A 23,340-nucleotide genomic window follows, 5' to 3' on the forward strand; every position below is an offset into this window, starting at 1 on the left:
CGTGTAGACTTGTTTACTTAGGTCTTTTTACCCCCACTCTAGTTGAGCGAAGTTGGAGTTTAGTTATTTTTGAAAGAGGCATAGACAAGTGCTTGTCCCTCTTAGGTCCCGGATCAGCTGATCCATTTAGTTCTCTTAGGTCCCGGATCAGCTGATCCGTGTGGTCCTCTTAGGTCCCGGATCAGCTGATCCGATTGATCATCTTAAGGTTCGGACTGGTTCAGTCCGCCCGATAGATATTGTTTGGTTTTGTGATAAACGGATAGAGGTGTTAGGGTTAAGTTGGCTTTGACTGGTGCCTACATAATTGTACGGTGTTAATAGAGAAAAGGAGCAGTTGAGCCTGGTGCTAATAGAGATGGAGGCTAACAGTCTTTTGGCCCGGTGCCTTTGGACTAACATTGATTACTATATGATAGTTAGATGTGGTAGTTAGTATTAAAAATGTATTAGCTTCTACAAAACTAAAACTACAAGTGCCAGTAAAGTTTGTAAAAGTTGGTAAACATGTGATGGGGTATGGAATGTGAAGGGTTGTAGGTGTGAATCTATCTTAACTATTATAAGCATTGGCTTATCAAAGTTTTTATAAATAAAGGTAAAAGAAAGTATGGTTGGATAGGAGGTACCTGTAGATGTATATATTCCCCCCTTAGATCTCCTTTTCTCCACCAACCGAATAATTCACATATCTTCTTTTTGGGTGGTGGTTGTCGCCCGTCTCAATAGTAAATCGTTTCGACAAGTTTATTATCTGATTGTTTCGTCGAGGCCTTGCATCTTCTAAATGTCCGTCGCCTTAGACGGGCTTATGGAGGAAAAGACCAATGAATCTCAGCATAGTTTTGGTTCTTCCTCAAATAAAGCCACATTAAACACTAAAAGATAATTGACATGTAAATCTCTTAATATTGAGTGAAGATTAAAAAAGAAAACATTGAAGGGCAGGAATCTTGGGAGATTTAATAGACAAAAATAATTGGCATATAAATCTCCAATGGGAAAGCATTAGTGGTGGTCAAAGGCCAACTATTATTTTATTTAAAACTGTAGAATGACAAAATGTGTGCCAGTCACTCCAAAAGGAAGTCCCCACTCTCCACACTCCATACTCCACTCACCTAACCTTTCCAAAATCCCTAAACCTTCTTTGTAATAGACCACATGCCCCGATCAGGATTGACAAATATACCATTTTCATGATCATTACATTATTTTTTTCTCCCGGGCATACCGATATACCATTAACATTCCAAAAACACTGTGACTTACATGTATATACAATCCTTTGACATAAAATGACTCTAGATGGGATTGCCTACAAGATCAACTCGTGTATAACCTCTAAACTGCCTTCTCGCATGAAAAGTCTATACGAAGTGACTTTTAATGAGTTTGCCTACGTGATCAATTCATGAACAACGAGCGAAGTGCCCACTCATAACAGTACAAACAATTGTAAACTTTGTTAATTAAAAACATCTTGTATTAGAGTAAAGATTTTCATCTCTCTCTCTCTATATATATATATATATATATATATATCTTAAACACACAGTAAACTAAAGTAAAGTGTGATCTAATTATATTTATAGTAATTAAATTCCATTAATTTAATACTTAAAAAAAAACTCTTTTTTGTCAGCTAATGTTTTTCACACATTCTCTCATTTCTCTTCTTTACTGAAACCTTCTCAAGATAATCAATCTCTCTAATCCTACCTAGCTAGTTGTTACCCCATTCCCAATTTCAGCTCCTAAGTCTTAATCATTATTACTGATTTCAGCTTCATTCTTCCCCTCTCTATACTTTCTTGGGTAAGTCAGATTTCTCATTTTTTTGCTTTTTCTTTCTGGTATTTTAGCTCAAGATTTGGTCTTTTCCTTTGCCGATTGTTGAATGAAACAGGTATTCTTGTGGGTTTGATGATCTAACTTGTACCCTTTTTTCTAGATCTGATTTAATAAATTTTCTGTTCTTCATTATCTGATTTTGGGTTGAGCTTAATGTAGTGGATTTTTGTGATGAAATTCAACTTTTTTGCATATGAATCTGTATAAATTTTATGTTTTGTTTGATTCTTTACTAATTTTAAGTGTTAGATGAGTTTAATTTTTGATGTACATTTAAAGTTTAAACTTCCTTTGAGAAGATAATGATCATTCCAGATACCCAATTTCTTGATTATCACAAAGATAATCTGATATTGATTTGTTGTTGCTTAGATGAGTGAAGTAAACATCAAATAGAGCAAGACCATAATCTCATTAGCCATGCTTCTTGGGTTAAGGGCAAAGAATAACAAGAAAGGCACTTCAATTCAGGTTAATTATATCATTCATGTTCAAGATATTAAGCCTTGGCCACCATCTCAGTCTCTAAAATCCGTTCGTTCCGTATTGCTTCAATGGGAAAATGGTGATCGAAGTTCTGGGTCAATCGGTCCTATCGCTCCTTCACTTGGATCCGGTGTTGGGGATGGAAAGATTGACTTCAATGAGAGTTTCAGGCTTCCAGTAACTCTTTCAAGGGATGGGTCAGCCAAAGGTGTCGACTCTGAGGTCTACTTGAAGAACTGCATAGAATTTAATTTGTATGAGCCAAGGAGAGATAAGACGGTGAAAGGTCAGCTTTTGGGAACTGTTGTAGTAGACTTAGCGGAGTGTGGAATTGTCAAGGAAAGCATACTTATAAGTGCCCCTATGAATTGCAAGAGAAACTTTAGGAACACGGCTCAACCGATTCTGTCCATTAATATCCAGCCGTTTGATAAGCGAATTAACAGCTCCTCTTCAAGTGAGAGCTTGTCGAGAGAAGCATCTCTGTCCAAGGATGGCAAGGAATCGGTTTCCGCCTTAATGAGTGGAGATTATACAGAGGAAGCTGAAATTGCATCTTTCACTGATGATGATGTCTCGTCGCATTCTTCCATGACTATTGCCTCACCAGCTTTTGAGGCTACTGATAGTTCGCTTCCACCAAGTGAAGAGGTATTCATTCATCTCACTGTTCCTTTATGAGCCATTTAGTAGTTTTTCGTGAGAATCCATTAGCGCTTTAGGAATTAGCAAGAACATAAACATGACTGAAAGAGGTTCGGTATAATCTTTGGTTGATGTAATCGAGTCTTTGTCACTCCTGATGTACTTTTTGTTACTTCATCCAACTGTTTAAGAGGTCTGATATTTTATAGGTAGAAAAGCTATCCTAGCTGACATTCTTTCCCTGATTACTTTTGAGACATATAGCTTAAATTTGTGAGTATGGTATTCCTGTAGTCATAGATGTGAAACAATTCAGGGGTTGGCCATGCCATTATGACGAAGTCCGACAATGTCAGTCTCCTTCTTTTGTATCATCAGAGAAAATAAATAGGAGTTCCAGGAAAGAGTCACTGTTTGTCGGATCAGTTAGTTTTGATCTAGATAGTTTTCTTTCAAGGACAATTGAATGATGGGCTTAACCCTGTAAGTTTCTTACTAGTCCAATCCGGATCAATTGCAGAACGCGTTAGAAGCTCCCAAAGATGATGTACAAGACTTACTTCCAGAACAGATGGCTGCAGAATCAGAGGCCATGCCTGTGCATGCAGCAGCAGGCAAATATTTCAGTGGGAGTTCTTCTCCTTCATCATCTATAGGCTTATCTACTAGAATGGAGAGTCCGGAGAATGACCACGCATCTTTGTCCAACTCTCATGAAAGAAGCTTAATCTCGACCACCCGTAAGTATGGTACTCACAGTGTTCACTCTTCACCTTCATATGAAGGTAAAGAGGAAGTGACTATAAGCAACAAAATCAACAACAACAGCAACAGGACAAGTTCTGGATCTACGAGTCCATCTGAGAAAAAATCCCAACAATCTATAGAGGAAAACAACGAGAATAATGTTATAGCAAGAGTTGCATCTTTGGATGCTAATCTTCAAGTGCATGACTCTCAGTTCAGTGGAGAGGATGATGAGAGAGCCCGGGAATGGAAAAGAAACGGACAAGAGAATGGTGCCGGTACTCATAGTGTTCATGCTTTCGTGGAGGATAAAGCAGAAAATGGACAAAACGAAAAGGCGGAAAAAGATAAAGATGATTGTACCCAAGATGAAAATTTAGATGAATTTTCACCAAATGCTACACAGATGGCTACTTTGGGCGAACCACCTGTACTCGACAGGAGAGATTTTGAAACAAATGGTATTACTCCAACTACCAACAGACAGAGGCATGTAAAGTCTGTAAGGTCACCATTAGACTCGGCTAGGAGCAACGGGGTTTCCGCTGATAATCGGTCCATGGGAAAAATAAAGGCTTCAGACCTTTTGGAAGAATCCAATGGGAGAACCTTAAAAAATGAAGGAAAAGACGATACTATTGTTTCAAGAGAAACTAGAAACAGCTTATCCGGTGACGAAGTCCATCAATTCAAGAACAGAATAGAAAAGCTTGAGGAGGAGTTAAGAGAAGCTGCGGCGATGGAGGTTGCTGTGTACTCAATAGTTGCTGAGCATGGTGGTTCTGCAAACAAGGTCCACACTCCCGCTAGGCGTCTTTCCAGGCTATACCTTCATGCTTCCAAAAAATCTTCACGAGTCAGCAGAGCTAATGCGGCTAGGAGTGCTGTTTCAGGATTATTTTTGGTTGCTAAAGCATGTGGAAATGATGTCCCGAGGTATACACAGCCTTCGCTTGGTCTTTCATGAATTTTTGCTTGTATTTTTCGTCCATAAACCGGAACATGAATGTACTACAAACTTTACAGGATCCTATCAGAGCTATAAATTCGTTTATTTACTGCATGTCATTCTCGAGCCGTTTGACCAGTATACCTTATGAAATTCTACCCTGGTCTCATCGTAATAAGTTGGTTTCCTTCAAACCCCTAGGTTGGACTAAAATGTAACTTCAAGCCTCCAATGTGACTCGTAAAGTTGCTAAATTGCAGCAGAAAATTCTTTGCTTGGCCATATTACTGAATTATGTTGCTTCGCATATGCAGACTTACTTTCTGGCTGTCAAATTCAGTTGTTTTGAGAGGGATTATCAGCCTTGTTTTTCGGGATTCCCAAGTCCCAGTTTCTGCTGGAGCCCATTTTGAAGATAAAGGTGTCACAAATAGAAATGGCAAACTCAAATGGAAGAATTTTTCTCCCATCGAGATGGAAAATTCTTCGAAAACTTCCGAGGACTGGGAGGACCCCGACACATTCATAACTGCACTAGAAAAGATCGAAACTTGGATCTTCTCTCGGATTGTTGAATCTGTATGGTGGCAGGTAAATCCTATTGCCTTATGCTTCTGTTCAACTCTTAATAGGTTTGTTTTTACTTGTAATATAGACACCTTGAGTTCTGATAGCTTCATCCTTTGGTTCGTTTACTTGTCTTCCAGACTCTGACTCCATATATGCAACCAACCTCTGGAAAGGCAAGTCGAAAGCAGATATCTTCAAGCTTGAGAGGAAGCTATGAAAGGCAATCTAGTTTTTGTAATCAAGAGCAGGTAAACTTTTCCATGTATCTCTGGAAGAAAGCCTTCAAAGATGCCCGTGAAAGGCTCTGTCCTGTTCGAGCTTCAGGACATGAATGTGGTTGCCTACCATTGCTGGCTCGACTGGTAAGCTGGAGATGCGCTTTCTCTCTTTTTGGCTATTTCCATAGTCATCACTCATGATCGATGATCCATGGGTATCGACCATGTTTCTGAGTTCCAAGAACTTTTGCTTTCCAATCCAGGTAATGGAGCAATCCGTTGCTAGATTGGATGTGGCTATGTTTAATGCGATTCTTCGTGAATCAATCGATGAGATGCCAACTGATCCTGTTTCAGACCCAATTAGTGATCCAGAGGTTCTCCCTATTCCTTCTGGGATATCAAGCTTTGGCGCTGGTGCTCAGCTGAAAAATGCTGTATGTACAACTATGCAAAAACCATCTTCCTAACATTCAAGCTTATTATATTTATCTTTACATGCTTGACAATCCACATATTTTCTCGCTTCTTCATCATCTACTCCGGATTGGGTAACTTAAGATTTCATCTCTTTTTCAATGACCTCAGATTGGGAACTGGTCAAGATGGCTCACCGATTTATTTGGTTTAGATGACGATGATATCCATATCAATGAAAATGAAGTCGAAGCTGATATGACAGAAGAATGTGAAAAATCGGCAAAATCTTTCCATCTTCTTAATGCATTGAGTGACCTAATGATGCTCCCAAAAGACTTGCTATTGGATAAGTCTATCAGAAAGGAGGTTAACTAACAGAATCCAATCCTTTTTTTAGTTTGCGTTTGGTGATTTTTTCGTCATCCACTAAAAATCTTGTTCTTTTGTAAGGTCTGCCCAACATTTGACGCACCCATGATCACAAGGATTCTACAGAATTTTGTTCCTGACGAGTTTTGCCCCGAGCCTGTTCAAGAAGTTTTGTTTGATGCATTGGATTCTGAGGTCAGTCCCCCGAAAGACATATATGATATGTATCAAAAGATGTGTTCAATTTTTCATCGTTCACATTCAGTATAAACTCGATTAGCTTCAAAACAATCTTTTATCTGATCAAAATTGTTATGCTACTTGGTTTCTGCTTTTTAGGACCCTGACGAAGCAGAGGAAGGATTGATAAGAAATTACCCCATTAACGCCATTCCTGTAGTTTATCGACCACCTTCAGAAGATTTACTTGCTGACATAATAGGAGAAGTTGGCAAGAAACCTCAGTTAAGAAGAAGTGGGTCATCACTGCTCCGAAAATCATATACCAGTGACGATGAACTCGACGAACTTGATTCGCCTCTAAAGTCAATCATATTTGATTCCCAATCTTCTTCTACCCCAAGATGGAGTTCGAATGAAAAAGGGGTTCAGAAAGTCATTAGATATCAACTTCTTCGCGAGGTTTGGAAGGATGAAAATTAGTTGAACTTGTTTTATCATTTTCTTGCCTTCATGAAGTTCTCATTCCCCATGTATGTATTATTAATGGTTACTAGTAAATAGGAATATAAGGAAGTAAGTTCCACGATCTGATCTTCTCTACTTGGTTTCTTTTAAGCTTTGGTTCCATGAAAAGAGACTGTGGATATGCAGGCGGTATGAGCTTAGGGAACGTCGTGTGGCACATCAAATAATACGTTGCAAACGTATGTTGAGTTATCCGAGTCCACCGATGGGATTTTAGTGAAGATATTTCTCTCACTATAGAGTTAAATGACCTTAACTTAGGTTAACATGGTTTTGCTGCTCTCGTTAACCATGGTTTTGCTGCACAGACTGCACCCACGCGTCTAAGTTACATTAAGAAAACCTGACAAGAACTACTACTCTTGCATGTGATAGTTTTTTTGTATTTACAAACCCAAAATGAAACACGTTCGCATTTTGGGGCTTTTAATATATATATATATATATATATATATATATATATACAAGATGTAACATTTATGATTTCTACTAATCTATACATACAAGTTGTCACGACGTTCTATTAAAAAGTCAATATCTTATTACCTTCCAAAAGAAAGTGTAGGTCAAAAACCTAACAAGAACTACTCCTATATGTGATAGTTGGTTTAACATAAGCCAATAATGGAACATGTTCGCGTGTGGGGCTTTTAGTACGGAGTATTATATATATATATATATATATATTATATGAGTTGTCACATTAATTATTCTACTAATCTATATATACAAGTTGTAAGGTTCTACAAAAAAAAAAAAGTCAATACCTTATTACCTTACTAAAAAAAAGTTAAGGTGCCATAAATAGAGGCTATTGTTCACTTGGTTGTCTCACATTAGGAGAAAAAGAAGTTTAGGTGTTGGATTAATCTAGCTCAATTTCAGATTATATGGCTAAAGTTTCTTCTCTCCCCTTTGTTTTTCTTATGATCGTTTTTTGTATTTCTGCAGGTAAGTAGTGATTTCTCTTCTATGGGGAAGATATTATTTAGCTTTTACTGTTTTACTTCTGCCATGGCTACACTTAAACTATAGATAAACACAATGTTAGCATTACATGGAATCGGTAAACTACTTGATAACAACTCCAACCAAGGATTGCTGACATCTAAGCATCTTTTGAATGAACACCACTTGTAATAATAGTCTTACTTTTTTTTCTGATGAAATATAATAGTCTTACTTGAAAAGTAGATTTTTATATCAAATCATCAAAAAAGATTTTATTTTCTTTTTGGGTTCTCGTGATTCTTGAGTTAAAAAAAAAAAAAGTTAAGTTTTATTTTCTTGCATTTCAATTTGATATTTCAACTGATAAGTTTGTTCTGTACTACCTTGTAGAAATAGGAGTAATGGAGGCACAGATACAAGATGAATGTAATATCCAGTTAGGTTTAGGAGTGGCTGTATTATGCTCAAACTGTATAGATGAATGCAAGAAAGTTTATGGCGAGTCGAGTGTAGTCTCAGCCACCTGCAGTGGGGCGCCGGATGATTACCGAGTCCACTATTGTTATTGTTGCATCTAGTGACTGACTATAGTCAGTTTTCTTTTCTCCAAAGGACTATCACCCCAGCACCATCTAAACATTCAAAAAATTAAGTATAATAGGACATTTTCCTTTGGTGTTATTGTTATTTGTTTTTTCAATAAAGTGGGCTAAGCGAGTAAGCCCCACAGTCTGTAAGCATTTTATGCATTTCCTTTTTTTAATTTTGGGCTTTTACTAAACTATATGTAACTTGGGTGGTTTTTGTTTTAGACTTAATGTTTCTTTAATTTGAAGTTTTAGTTGGCATTAGTTTTTTTTCTCCAACCACACACAAATATAATCTTGTCGAATTGTTGAGATTGTCGAAAATTTGGACCCGTTGGCAAGGTTGATCTCTAAAGCAAGACTAGTAGGCGAAGCAGAGCTCTTATTATGTCGGTTATTAGTGTTAGCGCTAGAGTCGGTGTAGCTGTGGGTCAGGGGGCTTAGGGTTTCATTGGCTATATAAACTGAAACCCAAGGGATTCATAAGACCCAAGGGATATCTTTGAGTTAGAATTCTTACGAATCCCTTGTGTAATTTGTTTGCTTATACAACGGATATCTTTCAGTGACTATATAAACAAAAACCACCAACATTCACATAGTGGAAAACATCGGCGTCGTTGTTCGCCGTGGAGTAGGTCTCACCAACCGAACCACGTAAATCTCTTTGTATTCTATGTGAATGTTTATTTTCTATTGTTTTTCTTGGTTTACTTGATTTCACCACAACAAATTTGTATTCTATGTGAATGTTTATTTTCTATTGTTTTTCTTGGTTTACTTGATTCGCCTCTAAATTCAATCATTTTTTATTACCAATCTTCTTCTACACCAAGATGGAGTTCGAATGAAAATGGAGTTGAGAAAGTCATTAGATATCAACTTCTTCAAGAGGTTTGGAAGGATGAAAATTAGCTGAACTTGTTTTATCATTTTCTTGCCTTCATGAAGTTCTCACTTCCCATGTATGTATCATTAATGGTTACTAGTAAATAGGAAAATAAGTTCCATTATCTCATCTTCTCTACCTGGTTTCTTTGAAGCTTTGATTCCATGAAAAGAGACTACTCATATGCAAGCGCCGACAATACTTTCCATCATGTTACATGTGCCCTATGAGCTTAGTGAATGTTGTGTGGCACATCAAATAATGCGTTGCAAACGTATGTTGAGTTATCTGAGCCCACCGATTGGATTTTAGTGTAGATATATCTCACTATTGAGTTAAATGACCTCACTTACCTAAATGGATTTGCCGCAATAAAAATAATTGATCTCCCCTTAACCATAAGCAACCGCCCGTTAGTATATCATTTGTGATGCCCGTGTTCGAGAATAGGCATGACCACGCCTGGACGACTTACAGACTAGGCAAGATTCCCGTGCTCAGAGAATAGGCATGACCAAGTCCCGACGACTTGCAGACAAGGCAAGCGAAAATATGACAAGATATACTCTGTCAATGGAACCAGTCGAACCAGAATATCTGCCCAACTTTCTTCATACTACTCCCCACCAATTCAAATGAGCAAACCATTCTCCTCTATGGTTGCCATCTCTCTCTTACCATTAAAACCTAACTAGTTCCTTCTATCAAAAACACTTTAACCTCTTTCATAATAATGGAAAAATAATTGTTATTTAGTTTATGTAATTTTTATGTCATAAGCAACGAACTAATCCAATCAAAACCCTAACAAAGACAAAAAGATCTATTCACATAGCACAATAAAAGCAGTACAAAAGCTTCCTCATTTGAGCTCACAAGATATATACTCATCTCTGGATCACTATATCATTCGAAAGAGCTTACAATTTAGAAAGACAAAAACGTATACTACGGGGTCAAAATCTTCTAAACTCATTTGGATATATTTGCTATAAACTTGAGTTTACTTACAATAATATCGTATGCAATATAATGGCGAACAGGTAATCTGGCAAGGCGATCGAAAGAACGAAAATGGGAGGAATCACAACATCAATTTGTGCGGCTTGTGGATGGCATTCATGTGCTGAAGATGTAATGCAGTTAAGAGGCCTTGCCAGGTTTCTCCATGACCATTGCTAACTTGAAAGTTCAGAAGTTTCTTCTGCTTCTTGTAGTAATCTTCCAACGCTTTCCTCTGGAGAATAAACACAAATCCGTCAGATTGATTTCTTCTTTTTTACCCTTAGGGTTTCAAAGATCTACTATTATGTCATAATTTACGGTTACAGAGATTATCTGACATGCGTAAAGTTTTTAAACTTTTTCCGTTCTTTCACATGTCACAAAATGAATATTATGAATTCATATCCAATAAAACAAGTGTCTTTGAAATTTTAAACTATGGGGCATGACGGTTGTTAGATGTAAAACTAAGAAACGAAAAACATTTAATTACAAAGAAGATGTCGGATTACCTGCTCAGCATAAAGATGTAGTCTTTGTTTTCGGGTATCTTCTGTATCAAGCGCCATTTGGGCAGGATGTGAGTTGAGTTTGAGACGGGTAGCTCCCGAGTTCCCCGTAATAGATTCTTGACAATAAGAACAAATGCTGCTCCCTAAGCGTCTCTTCACTGAACAGTCCTCCATGCATTTGAAGTTCACAACTAGATCAATATCAGCAATTTGGTCCAGGATCTCCTGAACCATATAATATAATGAAGAAATATTAGTAACAAAGAAGTCGAATTACAATTATCATAACTTAAGAACTTCGTATCTGAATTGAGATTGAAAAGTATGTTTTTCTAATTGAGCTTAAAAACAGGTTAATCGACTTTCAACCCAAATTCCAAAATTAGCTCTGAAACTATTAGGTGGTGGCAACTCCGAGAACAATTCTCATCCCAAACTTGGTTTTACTAAGAGAACGTCCACAATCAAAGAGAAATGAGGTAAAACTCACAAGAGTTATTAGTAAAAAAAAAATGTAACAAATACAAACATTACACACTTACAGCTTGAATATGATTACGAGGTATTCCGTCAAGAATAAACCCATTTTCACCTCTGTAATATCCTTCTTCCAGCCTCTTAGACAATAACCCAAAGATTATATTCTCCGGAACAAGCTTCCCTTGATTTACAGAATTCGCAATCTAATCAATCAAGAAAAAAACACATTTTAAAAATAAATTACATAGGTATCCCAAGCAACTCCAATTCACACCGAGGTTGAGCCTAGCGGAGTTTGGAGCTCACCAATTTGTTGTTAACCCCCGACCCCCATACACACTCCATCCAACACCATCCGTAAGGTGCTATGTGTACAGACCTGACAAGTTCTTTACACATACATACCTATTTGGCTGGAATGTGTTCGTTAGATTTTTAGCTCATTTCAGATCCCGATGAAATCTCCTACAAGGTTTAGAGACCAATGCTGGTTTCTCACTTTGACCGTCTATACATCTATAACTTTTGTTTTCCTTCTACTTCCAATTATGGCATTGTCATTGTCTTATGATGGCAATCATGTCAAGTGTTTGATAGTTCAAAAGTAAGCAACTCCACCAAAATACCCTCCAAATTTTAATAAATCAAGGTTCAATTTCATGCAACTTTTCTAATTCTAGCCTCCTAGGTTCCTAATAATGGAAAATTAAGAAATGGGTACTTCAAATATATCAAAATCTTGTAAAATTCAAGAAAAATTAAGAGAAAAATGATGAAGGGGAGGATCATAATTCAAAGACCTGTTTATAGAGAGAAGAACGAGGGTGAAGTTCTTGACGAACAAGACTGCCCATGGAGATATGAGGAATTTCAAGAAGTTTTGATAATTTCTCAGCGTATAGATGTTTCTTTGAACCTGGGTTTCCAATGAACACCCACTGAACTCCCCTTTTTGAGAATAAACCTTCTGTATCCATTAATGGAGTTTTTCCTTCTTCTTCTTCATAGTAATCGTATTGATAGTCAATTGCTGCTGAAGCTCCAAACGATCGGTTCTGAGATGAACCGAAACAAAATTTGGGTAGTGGTGGCGCCGGTCTATTGAGGGTAGTGGAAAAAGAACGGACCCATTTCGAAAGTGGTGGCGCTGCCTTTCTCAGGTGGGTTATTCCGGCAGCCATGGATGTGTGGTGGTTGGCTGAGAGCCTGAGATGGTGGAGAAAGAGGGTTTTTGACAGTAGATGAAAAGTGAGGTTTTAGAGAAGAGATTATTAGTACAGAAATGCCCTGAGTTTTAGCAACTAATTACAGTATGTGCCACTAGGGAAGAAAGTTGTAATTTGATGGACGGTGGTGATTGAGATGTGCATCCACCTTAAGCATGTCTCACGGCTACTGGTTGGGTTGGTGGTTGAAAACTCAATCCAAGTTTGTATCTTCACATAAATTGATAAATATGTCCTTCTTGCCAACAACTCCAAGCCCAGTTGGTAACAGATCCCAGGTTCGATAACATTCAAGTGTAAATCCAAGAATATTGAATTATGGTATAAATAAAATTATATCTTTATACGCTATTAATTTTGTTAGACTTGTAGTCAGTAATGAAAAAAATATATTGTATGTCGTTCCTACCATGGTGGGGATCCTTTTTTGTAGATTAGAATGAACCACCATTTTATAACCCATTCTAGAGTGACTGGCTCTGCAGGGGTTTTTCTTTTCGTTACAATATATATGATCTTCAATACCCCATGAAATGTGAAAAAAAAAAAAAAAAAGATGACAGCTGTGGGATTTGAACCCACGCCCTTTCGGACCAGAGCCTAAATCTGGCGCCTTAGACCACTCGGCCAAACTGTCACATATAAAGTTTACCAACAAGTCGCTTATTACTACACAACTAGGACAACTAGTGGCAGTTTTGGGGGAGCAAAAACTTGACCGGATTGGTCCAACCTACTTGAACGGATCAAACCGAATCTTCATTGATATGTTCTGTGTTTGGCTTGACCGCTTGAGCATCTTAGAACACTTAAACAAAATGAAAATTTTAAAATGTTGTAAAGAAGTTAAGTCGTTTTACCTATTCTACAACTATATCATTTTTGTAACAATAACATGTGTTAAGATTAAAAAGAAAAACTGAATTTAAAAATATAGTTAAATTCATGTGGTAACATACAAATTAAAAAGAAGTTTCAAAATAATTAATACTGTCTTAAATGTGAACCAAATTAAACTGAACTTAATTTGTCATACTTTTAACCGATTCAGTCAATCAGAAGATAATTGCAATTGGTCTATAGTCACACGAAGGGCAACCATGAAGTAACAAAATTAAATCAAACTTAATTTGTCAAACTTTTAACTGATTCAGTCGATTAGAAGATAATTGGCAACTGATCGATAGTCACATGAATGGCAACCATGAAGTGAAAATGGAGGTTGCCATTTGTAATTGGAAAAGACTTCAATTTGTGTGGAGTTAAATGATTCCCTTAAGCACACAAGGAAACCCATTCATCCATTGTGACATGTAAGCCCCGCCGTGTAAATGTCCTCCTATTCCCTACTTAGCTCTCCAACATATAGGCATATGCAGTGGAAAGGAACATCTGCCCGTCTAGCTCAGTTGGTAGAGCGCAAGGCTCTTAACCTTGTGGTCGTGGGTTCGAGCCCCACGGTGGGCGGCTACTTTTTGTTCATGCACTCATTTTTGTTTGTTGAGGTTAATTTTGATAGTAAATTAGTTAACGATGAAGTTACAAAAGCATCAGAAAATATGTATATTTCATTAGTTTTTTGTTACGAATTCTTGATTAATTATGAGATGATTCATGTTTATGCGACGAGATGATTCTCATCATCAAAATTAATCTGCATTAATAGAACGTACCATCACTCGATTATATATATATACAACATAATACTTTTATTGAAAAAAAAAATCAATAAAAATCATTGCCTTCTAACAATAAGTCTGCAATAAAAAATATTCAAGAGCCAAGTGGTAGAAAGGGCATTAGGATAATGGTGGTTGTTGATTAGGTTAACAAGGATGGGGGGCGGATAGGTATGGTAGTAATGAGACTAATGGTTAACAAAAGAAACAATGAAGTAACATATTAAGCAACCATTCCATGAATCATGGTGATGATAGCACTCTGCCCATGTTGTCTGCTTTATGGGCAACCAGAGCTTTGGTTTCTTCTCTCATTGAGAGAGAAAGCATAATCTAATGACCACTCAAGAGTCGTACCCTTTTTGTTATAGATTTGCCAAAATAATATAACAATATCAAAGTATTATAATTACAAAGATTTTGATCATAAAAATGTATACTCCTTGAGGTACTTTAATTATTACCATGGTAGATTTTGCGGGAACACACTAATAAGGTCAATTTTTCGGGAACATATTAATAAGGTCAAGTTTTCGGAAAATAGAATTTTTTTTTATTTTGAATCATGGAGAATACAAATTTGATAGTGAGGAATCGAGAATTTGAGTGAGAAGATATTAAAGGAGAAAATATTTCTTCCATTCAAGTTTCACTTAATTCTTTTGCAACCAAACCTGATAAGTATATAACTTTCTACTGTAGCCCATAGTTGTAGTTCAACAAAAAAAAAAAAAAAAAGTCCAACAGACGTTGCGAAATTCATTGCACACCTATGAGTACTTGACATTTTCTAACTATGTTAGACTATGGCAAAACACATGCTAAAATGGAGGAAAATAAAAAGCCAAAAAGGAAAAGGTAAAGAGAGACGCATGGAAAGAATAACTAAAGTAAGTGCATTAAAAGGGACCTACCATACCATACCATTTTGTTGTCCATCATTCTCTGATTACATACACTTCCACCACCACCCCCTATTTGAAGTGAAACCGTTCAAACTCAACAAACATATTCCTCCTCCTCCCAAGTCCTATCCCTTCCTTTCATCAGGTAGAGAGAGAAACTAGAGAGATAGAGAGAGAGAGAGAGAGATTTGATGTTTATATCTCAAAGCTTCTAAAGATCTCACCTCAGAAAAGATCGATTTTGGTAAAAAAAAATCAACATTTTATTTTCAAATTCCTATCTATCTAGCTAATTCGATGTTTATATCTTATCAATTTTTGCATGATCTTCAAATATGATTAATCTTCTCTTTCGAATTATTAATTAGCATGAGAAGCAATGGAATCAACAACTAATTTTTCCTCTCAGGTACCATCTAACAACCCTTCTTAATTTCTCATTAGTTTTTATCATATATGTATGAAGAAATAACTCATAGTATTCAATATTGAGGCTAGTTTTATGGGATTTTTGTTTTGGATATGGATTTAAGAGTCATCGCCAATTTATTCGATTTTAATTATGTTGAAGCTCGATAAATCTTTGATGTTCACACCTTGGTATGCGAAGTGAGTGACCGACCACCACGATAGACTTATCTAAGAATATTTCACTTGTATGTTGTCAAATGACCTAAAATTGCTACAAATATTATCAAATCACGACGTACACTTGGTAAATGTGCCACAGTCACCGTCTAAGTCTGGAATACCGTACCCAATCCATTGTTGAGTTCTTGTTTTCCTATGAGCATTGTTTTATGTGCTTGTAGTTTAATTGAGAGGATCCTAAAATCTAAAAAACCCTAAAAACTACGCTATATGCATGAATGATCCTCTCACTATATATATGAAGATTTATCATATATTCTTTTTATTTTGGACAGATGAATAAAAATTAAATTAATGTGCCATAATTTAATTGGGTTATAGGCCCAGTCTTGTAAGAGTTTGAATGGGCGGTTGTCGAACTTATTACATCTTTGAAGTATCAATGACAAATGTAATGACTATCGTTGATCGTAGTCAATTTCAAAAAAAAAATTAAATTAAATTAATGTTAATCAAAATACATACTCACATAATAAAACGAACATCTGAAGGTAATGGGCTCACGGTATCGTGGGCCTAAATGATTGTCCTATATATAAGTTTAGTCTGAAGTAAGTCTCTCGCTCTTATGTTGTTTTAGATGATAAAGCAACCTAACACATTTGCCAGAAATTCATTAGGTACCTGAAAAGGCGATCGTTGTTGCAGTTGTTAGACTTGGGCCTTTACATACTTGTGCTGCTGCAGTTCTAACCACAACCCACAAGGCTTACAGAGTAGCCGAAGTTTTACCAGGCCCAGTGGGTTTTCTATCACGAAAACTTGATAACCTCATAGGCCCATTACTCTTTGTTTTACAATGTCAGTGGCTAGCAATTCTGTCCTTTGTGGATGATCAAATCTTAACAGTTGAAAATGTCATCGAATATATTATCCCACAATGTGGCTATATCTTTGACAAGATCGACGACCTTGTCCATGTCGCTGATAGTCTACCAGATAGATTCGATAATGTAGTGGATAATATTTCGACGAGGTTAAGGGAAATGTGGTATCTGAAATGGGCCTTAGCACAGCTGCAATTAGTATTGAACATTTTGATAACTATATTAAGTGATTGGGAGGTCCATGAGAAGGAAATCACAATTGACATTAACTCTCATGGTGAGATGTCTAATCTTAGTACCACAACAAATGACTCAAGCTTTCAAGGTGGATGTGATTTTGATGATGAAGATGAATATCTTAAGGATATAGCGAAGAAATTACAAACTGATGAAATCGATAAGACAAACATACTGACAGAGATGAAGAAAGAAGAGAAAAACAACGAAGTGATTTCGAGAAAAGATTGTGATACATACTACAAGGAAGTAGAGTGTGAAAACAAAAAGGAAAAGGAAAATAGTGAAAACGGAAAGGAAAAGTCCATTAACGAGAAATGTGTTGTAAGTGTCAAAGAAAAAGGAAGTGAAGTTGTGCCAGAGGATGATCCAGTTCGAAAGTTGTTTTCATCAGCAGGGTGGTACGACATGTAAGAGAAACCGTGAGAAGAGGTATTGAAATCCCACATGTACAAAATGTTTGTCTTTTTCGTGTAAAGTTGGTAAAAACTATCTTAATTTTAATGTAGCTCAGAGTTTGTATTTTCCGATGTCTGAGTTTGACCCGTCTTTGTCTAGCTCCTTTGAGTATTTTCTTTTGATTATGGTTCAGAGAGAAGAAAAATGATCATACGAGAATACCTTACACATTTCTTTATGTACATATGATGTTTTGTTCAATCGTGTTTTTTTTCTCTATAATTGTTATCTAATCTTTTAATTTTTATCAAGTTCAAATCTATCACTTTTTTTTTCTTTTCAAAAAATTTATCTTATTGAAGTTATAAATTTTAACCTTCTATATAGTTCAAGATGGTGTTTCAAATCCTTGGAAATCCCAAACCAAAAATGATTTATGTGTCATATAAGTTGTTTTACATGTTTTCATCATTGTAAAACAACTTATTTTACAATAGTCTCTATTTAGCCTATTCAGACTTCCAATCCATTCAGCCAACTTTTCAGATTTTGTTAATAAAGAAAAACAAACATCTGAAATCTGAATTGTAGTACAATTCAGATTTCAGATCTGAAAAAAAAAAAACAAACACAACCTAAGTAATATCACTAAAGATTTCAACAAAAAAAAAAAATGTAATATCACTAAATATACAAGAATTCCATTTATAAAAGTAAATTACAAATAGTAAAATTTTGATCTTTGTTCCTAACCTGAACTTTTCCTCCCCTCTAAATTCTAATCTCTTCCTCCTGCAGTATAGTTTCAAATTCTATTATCGTTAAGCCTTTTGTCAATTTACATCTTTATTCTTTTTGTCTACTTCTTTTCTCTTTTGTTATTGTTATGTTTATCACCAAGACTTTTAAATTTTATTTGTGTTTTCTCAACTTCTTGAAAAAATCGTCTAATACTTCATCCCATCAAATCAATTAAATCATATTTGTATTTTCTGAACTTCCCGAACTTCCCAAAAATACGCCAAATACTTTAGGAAAGTTTTATAAGGGCCGCCCGTAAGTGTTATAGGCGCCTCCTTCCTTCACACATTTCCTTTCAAATTTTTTTTTTTTTTGGAAGTCGACTACGATCTACGTTAATCGTTACATATGACATTGATACATCATAGATGTGATAAACTCGATAACCGCCCACTCAAACTCAAACAAAAACAGGTCTATAGTCCAACTACATTATTTATACTTTAATAATCTCAATTCAAATAACCACGACCTTCTCTCGGATTCGAACCTGGACCTCGAGGGCTTTCAATTACTTGGCACTTATAACCCTTATTGGGGACCTTTAAAACTACCCAATACTCTATCCAAGCAGATCGCATGGGTTCTAACTAGGGGTGGGAATTCTACCCGAAAGCCCGATACCCGTCACGTTTACCCGCGCCCGACAATGTCCATGGACGCTCGCGCCCGAAGATGGGTACTACCCGCCCAGCCCGATGATTTTTCGTGGGCGGGCTCGGGTGAAAAGCTCTGCCCGCCACCCCGCCCATACCCGAGCCCGATATGCTCACCCGACGGGTACCTATAGATGCCAATCACTTTGAGTGTCGATTATACTTCACTATAAAGCCCAAAATAGATTTAAGGTTTCTCCCAAGATATATAAACTATATATTGAAGCAACCCTAATAGTTTACCACATTGAATCCGAAAAATTTGGTAGCATAGAGAGAGAGAAAAAGAATCTACGTTGTCTCTCTAGCCGTTTCTCTCTTATTTACTAGACCTTCTTGTGCCAACCTTCTTCTCTATTAAATAAGTTATTGGGATCATCTTCCATCTCTATGTAGTGGTCAAATTTTAAGATTATTTTGATGTGAAGGAAGAACAAAGAAGAACTAATGAAACATACAAAGACAAGAAAAAAAGTGGAAGACAACCAAGTCTCATGTTTGCATATATAGATCTATATCAGTTGTTGATTTCTTATGTTTGCATATAAAGAAAAACTAAGTATTTCTTTCATTCTTGATTTATAAGTTTTGGTATAAATTTGTTTAAAGAAGCTTATTTGAACAATATCAAATTTCTAGAGTTTTTTGATCTGGTAAAAAAATATCAGATAAAGAAACCCGATGCCCGATTTGCCCGAAGCCCGACTTGCCCGATGCTTTAGTGGGCATGGGCGGGCTTTGATCATAGGAGATTTCAGAAAAGCCCGCCCGAATCCGCCCGAGAACCCGAGTGGGCAGAGGAGAAACTTACCCGACCCGCCCGATGCTTTAGTGGGCATGGGCGGGCTTTGATCATAGGAGATTTCAGAAAAGCCCGCCCGAATCCGCCCGAGAACCCGAGTGGGCAGAGGAGAAACTTACCCGACCCGCCCGAGCCCGACTCAGAATTACCCGCGGGTGCCCATACCCGCCCGATTCCCACCCCTAGTTCTAACCCCATAGCCAGCATTTTTATTTTTTTAGTCACAAACGAGGGACCCTAATCATCCTACAAATATATATATATATATATATATATTTTTTTTTTTTCTATCAACTGAGCTTATAACGTAGTGAATCGGTGAATTGGTTTTCTTTCTTACCAAGCTTTCTTCTTTATTTCTCTCCTTTCAAATCTCTGAATCCAAATCTCTCTCTCTCTCTCTCTCTCTACAACCCAAGGTTAGGGTTTCTCTCTCTCCAACTTTTAATCTTCTGAAATTTGATTTTTCTATAATAATTATTTTTCTTTTCTTGATCTGTTGTTTATGAGTAAACCAATCTGTATAACACTAAATTTAGGTTTTGGGTTTCCTGTTAATCCCTGCACGGTTACTAATCTGTTGAAATTTCTCTTTAAGTTATCAATTTCTTCAGTATACGAAGTTTATATACCTTGAGGAATTAGGACGACGTCTAGGGTTTTTTGAGTTCGTTGTCCTCAGCATTTAGAGTTGAGTTGTTGACATGTTTTTGACTTTGTTTGGAAAACTTCAATGAAGTTCATTGAAATCAGTAAGGGTTTCATATATATCTTCTACAAATTTAGCTTCTTTGAAAAAAGTAATTTAACTTGATGGTCTCTAAAGTCTAAACCTAGTTCTCCAGAATTAGTGGTTGCTGAAATCATGTGTTAATTTGCTATATTCTACAAAGATCATGCGCTGAAATACCGATGTTACTTGGCCCGATTAACTCCGAAACAGCAAACTAGGTTTTCTTGGTTGGTCTATTTTATTTCTGATGGAAAAAGACTTTGAGGGTTTCAATGGGAAGTTTATTTGCGACTGTTAGGGTTCTAATTAGAACTACTTGTATGTAATGTACGAATATCAAGTCATGGCATTTTATTCATTAGTTACAGAAATTGTACACTGAGATTAATATGTTAACTTGTAGGTGTGTGCAAACATGAAGCTTGATAGTGGTCTTGAAAATTCTTCTTCCATTCTTCTTGGAGGAAGCAATGAGTTTGGCGCAGATTTTTCAGCTCCCCCATCGTTCGACCTCCCCACTACTAATGATGTGAGTTCTATTTATTGCTTCTATTCTTGTGTTTTGATGTGAATATGCCAATATGTTTGGGAAGGCAGTAAAATAATTATTGCTCTACCTGGTTATCTTTTTTTCTTCTTGTTTCAGTTTGATGGCTTTCAGAAAGCATCCCTAAAGATGATGAAGCATGCAAAAGGGACAACCACACTTGCTTTCATTTTCAAGGATGGAGTCATGGTTGCAGCTGACTCTCGAGCTAGCATGGGAGGATATATCTGTACGTATTTTATGTTAACCGACTTTGCTTTAGCGGTTCAATTTGCTGATCATTATCCTAGTAAATAACAAAATATTAACTATTGTTCATTATAGTCTGCGAGTTATCTGAAATTCTCTCTATGTACTTGTACTCGATTTGTTTTAAAAAAGAATTCGTTCTGAATTATACGATGATGCATTCGTGTTGTTTCACTTTAGTGCACCATCACCAAATTTGAAGCTCTAGATTCTCATAGAAAGAGACATCTGAACTTCTTTTGTGGAAAATGTGATCCAAGGACGTGTCTCTGAGTTCCTTAATGGAACTAGAAGAGTTTAGTTGTAACTAGCATGTAGTAAAACCGCAGGAGGTATGAGTGTTGGAACTAACATATTTAACTTGCAGCATCACAGTCTGTGAAGAAAATCATTGAGATCAATCCGTACATGCTTGGTACAATGGCTGGTGGTGCTGCCGACTGCCAGTTTTGGCATAGAAATTTGGGTGTTAAGGTATGTTTGTCATAACTCATACGTTTCCAAGTCCTTCAACTTTGCTTTTATTTGTTCGTAAGAGTCATCTCTGCTTCTCTAGTATTGTTGAAACTGATAATGGTAATGAAGGTATGTAGATGTAATGGGCCTATAGAATTATACCATGTATTAGTCTTTTAGATAAGATCTCAATTTAACATTTTTTTACTTTCTTACTATAAATAAAATTACTTGTACTGTTTTTCTTTTTGTTTCATAAAGTACATAGTCTTTTTAATGGCATAATACAGTGAACTGATTAAATTTGACATCAAGCGAGATTCAGGCTAACTTTACGTGCCTAGGTTGGGCTAAGATTAAGCACGTAAACCCTGAGTTTGCATTAGCATGAGGCTTGCGTTTAAGTTGCATGAGCAACTTCGTCCACTTGATTTAACTCGGGCGGAACCTGTATCATGTTTGTGCTTATATAACAGACAAAAGATCCAGCATATCAGATAGCATATGACACTGTTAATAACCCAGAAATTTCATATATATATGTATATCACATTTCACTGATTGACCTAAAATTGTTAGGATAAAGGAGTTGTAGTTTTAGTGTTGAGTTCCGAGTTCACGTGTTCACAAGAATCAAGTTCTTGCAACCTATAACTGATTAATTGACTTCTAACTTCTTTTATAGGTTGATTGATTTCAAACACTAAAATGATTTTTCTTGTGTGGTGTCTCTTTCTAGTGCCGGTTGCACGAGCTGGCAAACAAGAGAAGGATTTCTGTGACCGGAGCATCAAAGCTTCTGGCCAACATTCTCTACTCGTACCGTGGAATGGGTCTATCTGTTGGTACCATGATTGCAGGATGGGATGAAAAGGTAGAGTTTTATTGATATAGCCAAGCCATCTTATAGGAAGTTTTCTCTACCTGAAAATATCGTTACTGTTCTTGCAACTTCGGTGAAAAATACTTTTCCTCTTTGTTGCTGTCTTTAGGGTCCTGGGCTATACTGTGTTGACAGTGAAGGTGGTCGCCTCAAAGGAATGAAATTTTCTGTTGGATCTGGTTCACCATATGCTTATGGTGTTCTAGATAACGGGTACTTTTTCTTTAACCCATCCCTGCCCGTTGCATACATGTATTGTTTAGGAGTGAGGATATTTATGGTGTAATGATATTTTGGTTGCCCCACTAGGTACCGGTATGACATGTCAGTCGAGGAAGCTGCAGAACTTGCTCGTAGAGCTATTTATCATGCAACATATCGTGATGCCGCAAGTGGTGGAGTTGCTAGCGGTACTCTCTCTCTCTCTCACACACACACACACACACACACACACACACACACACACACACACACACACACACACACACACACACACACATGCATCTACTCTTTATCTCCTTTCCCATGAATATTTGTGTATATTCTTTTGCAGTTTATCATGTCGGACCTAACGGATGGACGAAGTTATCTGGGGATGATGTTGGTGAGCTCCACTACAAGTATTACCCAGTTGTCCCAAGTACAGTTGAGCAGGAAATGACTGAGGTACCAGTTGCCTGATCAAAATTGTGCTTGTGTTCTAGGATCTTCGGTATGTTATTTTACAAATTTGCGTTCATTATGAGCAACTTATAGACACATGAATCTCGGGTGGATATATGAAAACCAACTACATGAGAGGGCTTTTGTGTTGGCGTAACAATGATAGATTTCTTCTCTGAATCATAATGCTAGCATCTGTTTATGAACTTAGATTTTCCGTTCAATCATAAGTTGAT

At 36.7% G+C, this 23,340-nt stretch overlaps 4 protein-coding genes and 2 non-coding genes across 16 annotated transcripts; 4 read left to right on the forward strand and 2 right to left on the reverse strand.

Annotated features, from left to right (window-relative positions):
- Positions 1-1,306: 1,306 nt before the first annotated feature.
- LOC147553441 (EEIG1/EHBP1 protein amino-terminal domain protein) lies at positions 1,307-17,943 on the forward strand. Of its 10 annotated transcripts, none has more exons than XR_015236756.1 (10): positions 1,307-1,818; positions 2,227-2,991; positions 3,506-4,668; positions 4,996-5,272; positions 5,389-5,613; positions 5,733-5,906; positions 6,058-6,255; positions 6,340-6,453; positions 6,598-7,014; positions 17,916-17,943. XR_015236756.1 is itself a non-coding variant. In XM_086665406.1 (10 exons), the coding sequence occupies exons 2-10, from the start codon at positions 2,275-2,277 to the stop codon at positions 9,417-9,419; spliced, it is 3,189 nt and encodes a 1,062-aa protein (XP_086521532.1). In that variant the 5' UTR covers positions 1,405-1,818; positions 2,227-2,274; the 3' UTR covers positions 9,420-9,517. The 10 variants fall into 10 exon arrangements, 4 of the variants coding, with proteins under 4 accessions (XP_086521532.1, XP_086521529.1, XP_086521531.1 ...); XR_015236754.1 differs by lacking the exon at positions 17,916-17,943 and adding an exon at positions 9,494-9,520 and having other exon boundaries at positions 6,598-6,994; XM_086665406.1 differs by lacking the exon at positions 17,916-17,943 and adding an exon at positions 9,327-9,517 and having other exon boundaries at positions 1,405-1,818; positions 6,598-6,825.
- Positions 10,122-12,617, reverse strand: LOC147553442 (putative adenylate kinase 7, mitochondrial). The gene is made up of 4 exons (XM_086665407.1): positions 12,191-12,617; positions 11,453-11,593; positions 10,911-11,135; positions 10,122-10,630 (listed from the first exon to the last, which is right to left on the reverse strand). Exons 1-4 carry the CDS (start codon positions 12,569-12,571, stop codon positions 10,478-10,480), a joined length of 900 nt encoding a protein of 299 aa, XP_086521533.1. The 5' UTR covers positions 12,572-12,617; the 3' UTR covers positions 10,122-10,477.
- On the reverse strand, positions 13,174-13,253 carry TRNAL-UAG (transfer RNA leucine (anticodon UAG)). Its single transcript has one exon. It is a non-coding gene; the product is annotated as a tRNA-Leu (tRNA).
- On the forward strand, positions 14,011-14,083 carry TRNAK-CUU (transfer RNA lysine (anticodon CUU)). Its single transcript has one exon. It is a non-coding gene; the product is annotated as a tRNA-Lys (tRNA).
- Positions 15,226-17,575, forward strand: LOC147553445 (uncharacterized). Of its 2 annotated transcripts, XM_086665409.1 has the most exons (3): positions 15,226-15,444; positions 15,569-15,609; positions 16,472-17,575. In XM_086665409.1, exons 2-3 carry the CDS (start codon positions 15,580-15,582, stop codon positions 17,327-17,329), a joined length of 888 nt encoding a protein of 295 aa, XP_086521535.1. In that variant the 5' UTR covers positions 15,226-15,444; positions 15,569-15,579; the 3' UTR covers positions 17,330-17,575. The 2 variants fall into 2 exon arrangements, with proteins under 2 accessions (XP_086521535.1, XP_086521534.1); XM_086665408.1 differs by lacking the exon at positions 15,226-15,444 and having other exon boundaries at positions 15,454-15,609.
- Positions 17,944-18,667: 724 nt separating the features above from the next.
- Positions 18,668-23,310, forward strand: LOC147553446 (proteasome subunit beta type-5-like). The gene is made up of 9 exons (XM_086665410.1): positions 18,668-18,698; positions 19,760-19,992; positions 20,710-20,835; positions 20,953-21,082; positions 21,470-21,576; positions 22,298-22,432; positions 22,551-22,654; positions 22,751-22,851; positions 22,995-23,310. Exons 3-9 carry the CDS (start codon positions 20,722-20,724, stop codon positions 23,120-23,122), a joined length of 819 nt encoding a protein of 272 aa, XP_086521536.1. The 5' UTR covers positions 18,668-18,698; positions 19,760-19,992; positions 20,710-20,721; the 3' UTR covers positions 23,123-23,310.
- Positions 23,311-23,340: the final 30 nt, after the last annotated feature.

The sequence above is a fragment of the Eschscholzia californica genome, unplaced genomic scaffold (assembly GCF_041429995.1).
Source record: "Eschscholzia californica isolate CP2 unplaced genomic scaffold, dmEscCali1.0.p SCAF_3, whole genome shotgun sequence".
NCBI lineage: Eukaryota > Viridiplantae > Streptophyta > Magnoliopsida > Ranunculales > Papaveraceae > Eschscholzia > Eschscholzia californica.

Coding starts and splice junctions, on each gene's coding strand:
- LOC147553441 (XM_086665403.1), top strand. CDS start 2,275: ATGCTTCTTGGGTTAAGGGCAAAGAATAACAAGAAAGGCACTTCAATT. Junction 5,614..5,732: donor TACCATTGCTGGCTCGACTG/GTAAGCTGGAGA, acceptor TTTCCAATCCAG/GTAATGGAGCAATCCGTTGC. Junction 6,256..6,339: donor ATAAGTCTATCAGAAAGGAG/GTTAACTAACAG, acceptor TTCTTTTGTAAG/GTCTGCCCAACATTTGACGC.
- LOC147553442 (XM_086665407.1), bottom strand. CDS start 12,571: ATGGCTGCCGGAATAACCCACCTGAGAAAGGCAGCGCCACCACTTTCG. Junction 11,594..12,190: donor GTTCTTCTCTCTATAAACAG/GTCTTTGAATTA, acceptor TTGATTGATTAG/ATTGCGAATTCTGTAAATCA. Junction 11,136..11,452: donor CTCGTAATCATATTCAAGCT/GTAAGTGTGTAA, acceptor TATATGGTTCAG/GAGATCCTGGACCAAATTGC.
- LOC147553446 (XM_086665410.1), top strand. CDS start 20,722: ATGAAGCTTGATAGTGGTCTTGAAAATTCTTCTTCCATTCTTCTTGGA. Junction 21,577..22,297: donor ATAGAAATTTGGGTGTTAAG/GTATGTTTGTCA, acceptor GTCTCTTTCTAG/TGCCGGTTGCACGAGCTGGC. Junction 22,655..22,750: donor TATGGTGTTCTAGATAACGG/GTACTTTTTCTT, acceptor TTGCCCCACTAG/GTACCGGTATGACATGTCAG.
- LOC147553445 (XM_086665409.1), top strand. CDS start 15,580: ATGGAATCAACAACTAATTTTTCCTCTCAG. Junction 15,610..16,471: donor CAACTAATTTTTCCTCTCAG/GTACCATCTAAC, acceptor GAAATTCATTAG/GTACCTGAAAAGGCGATCGT.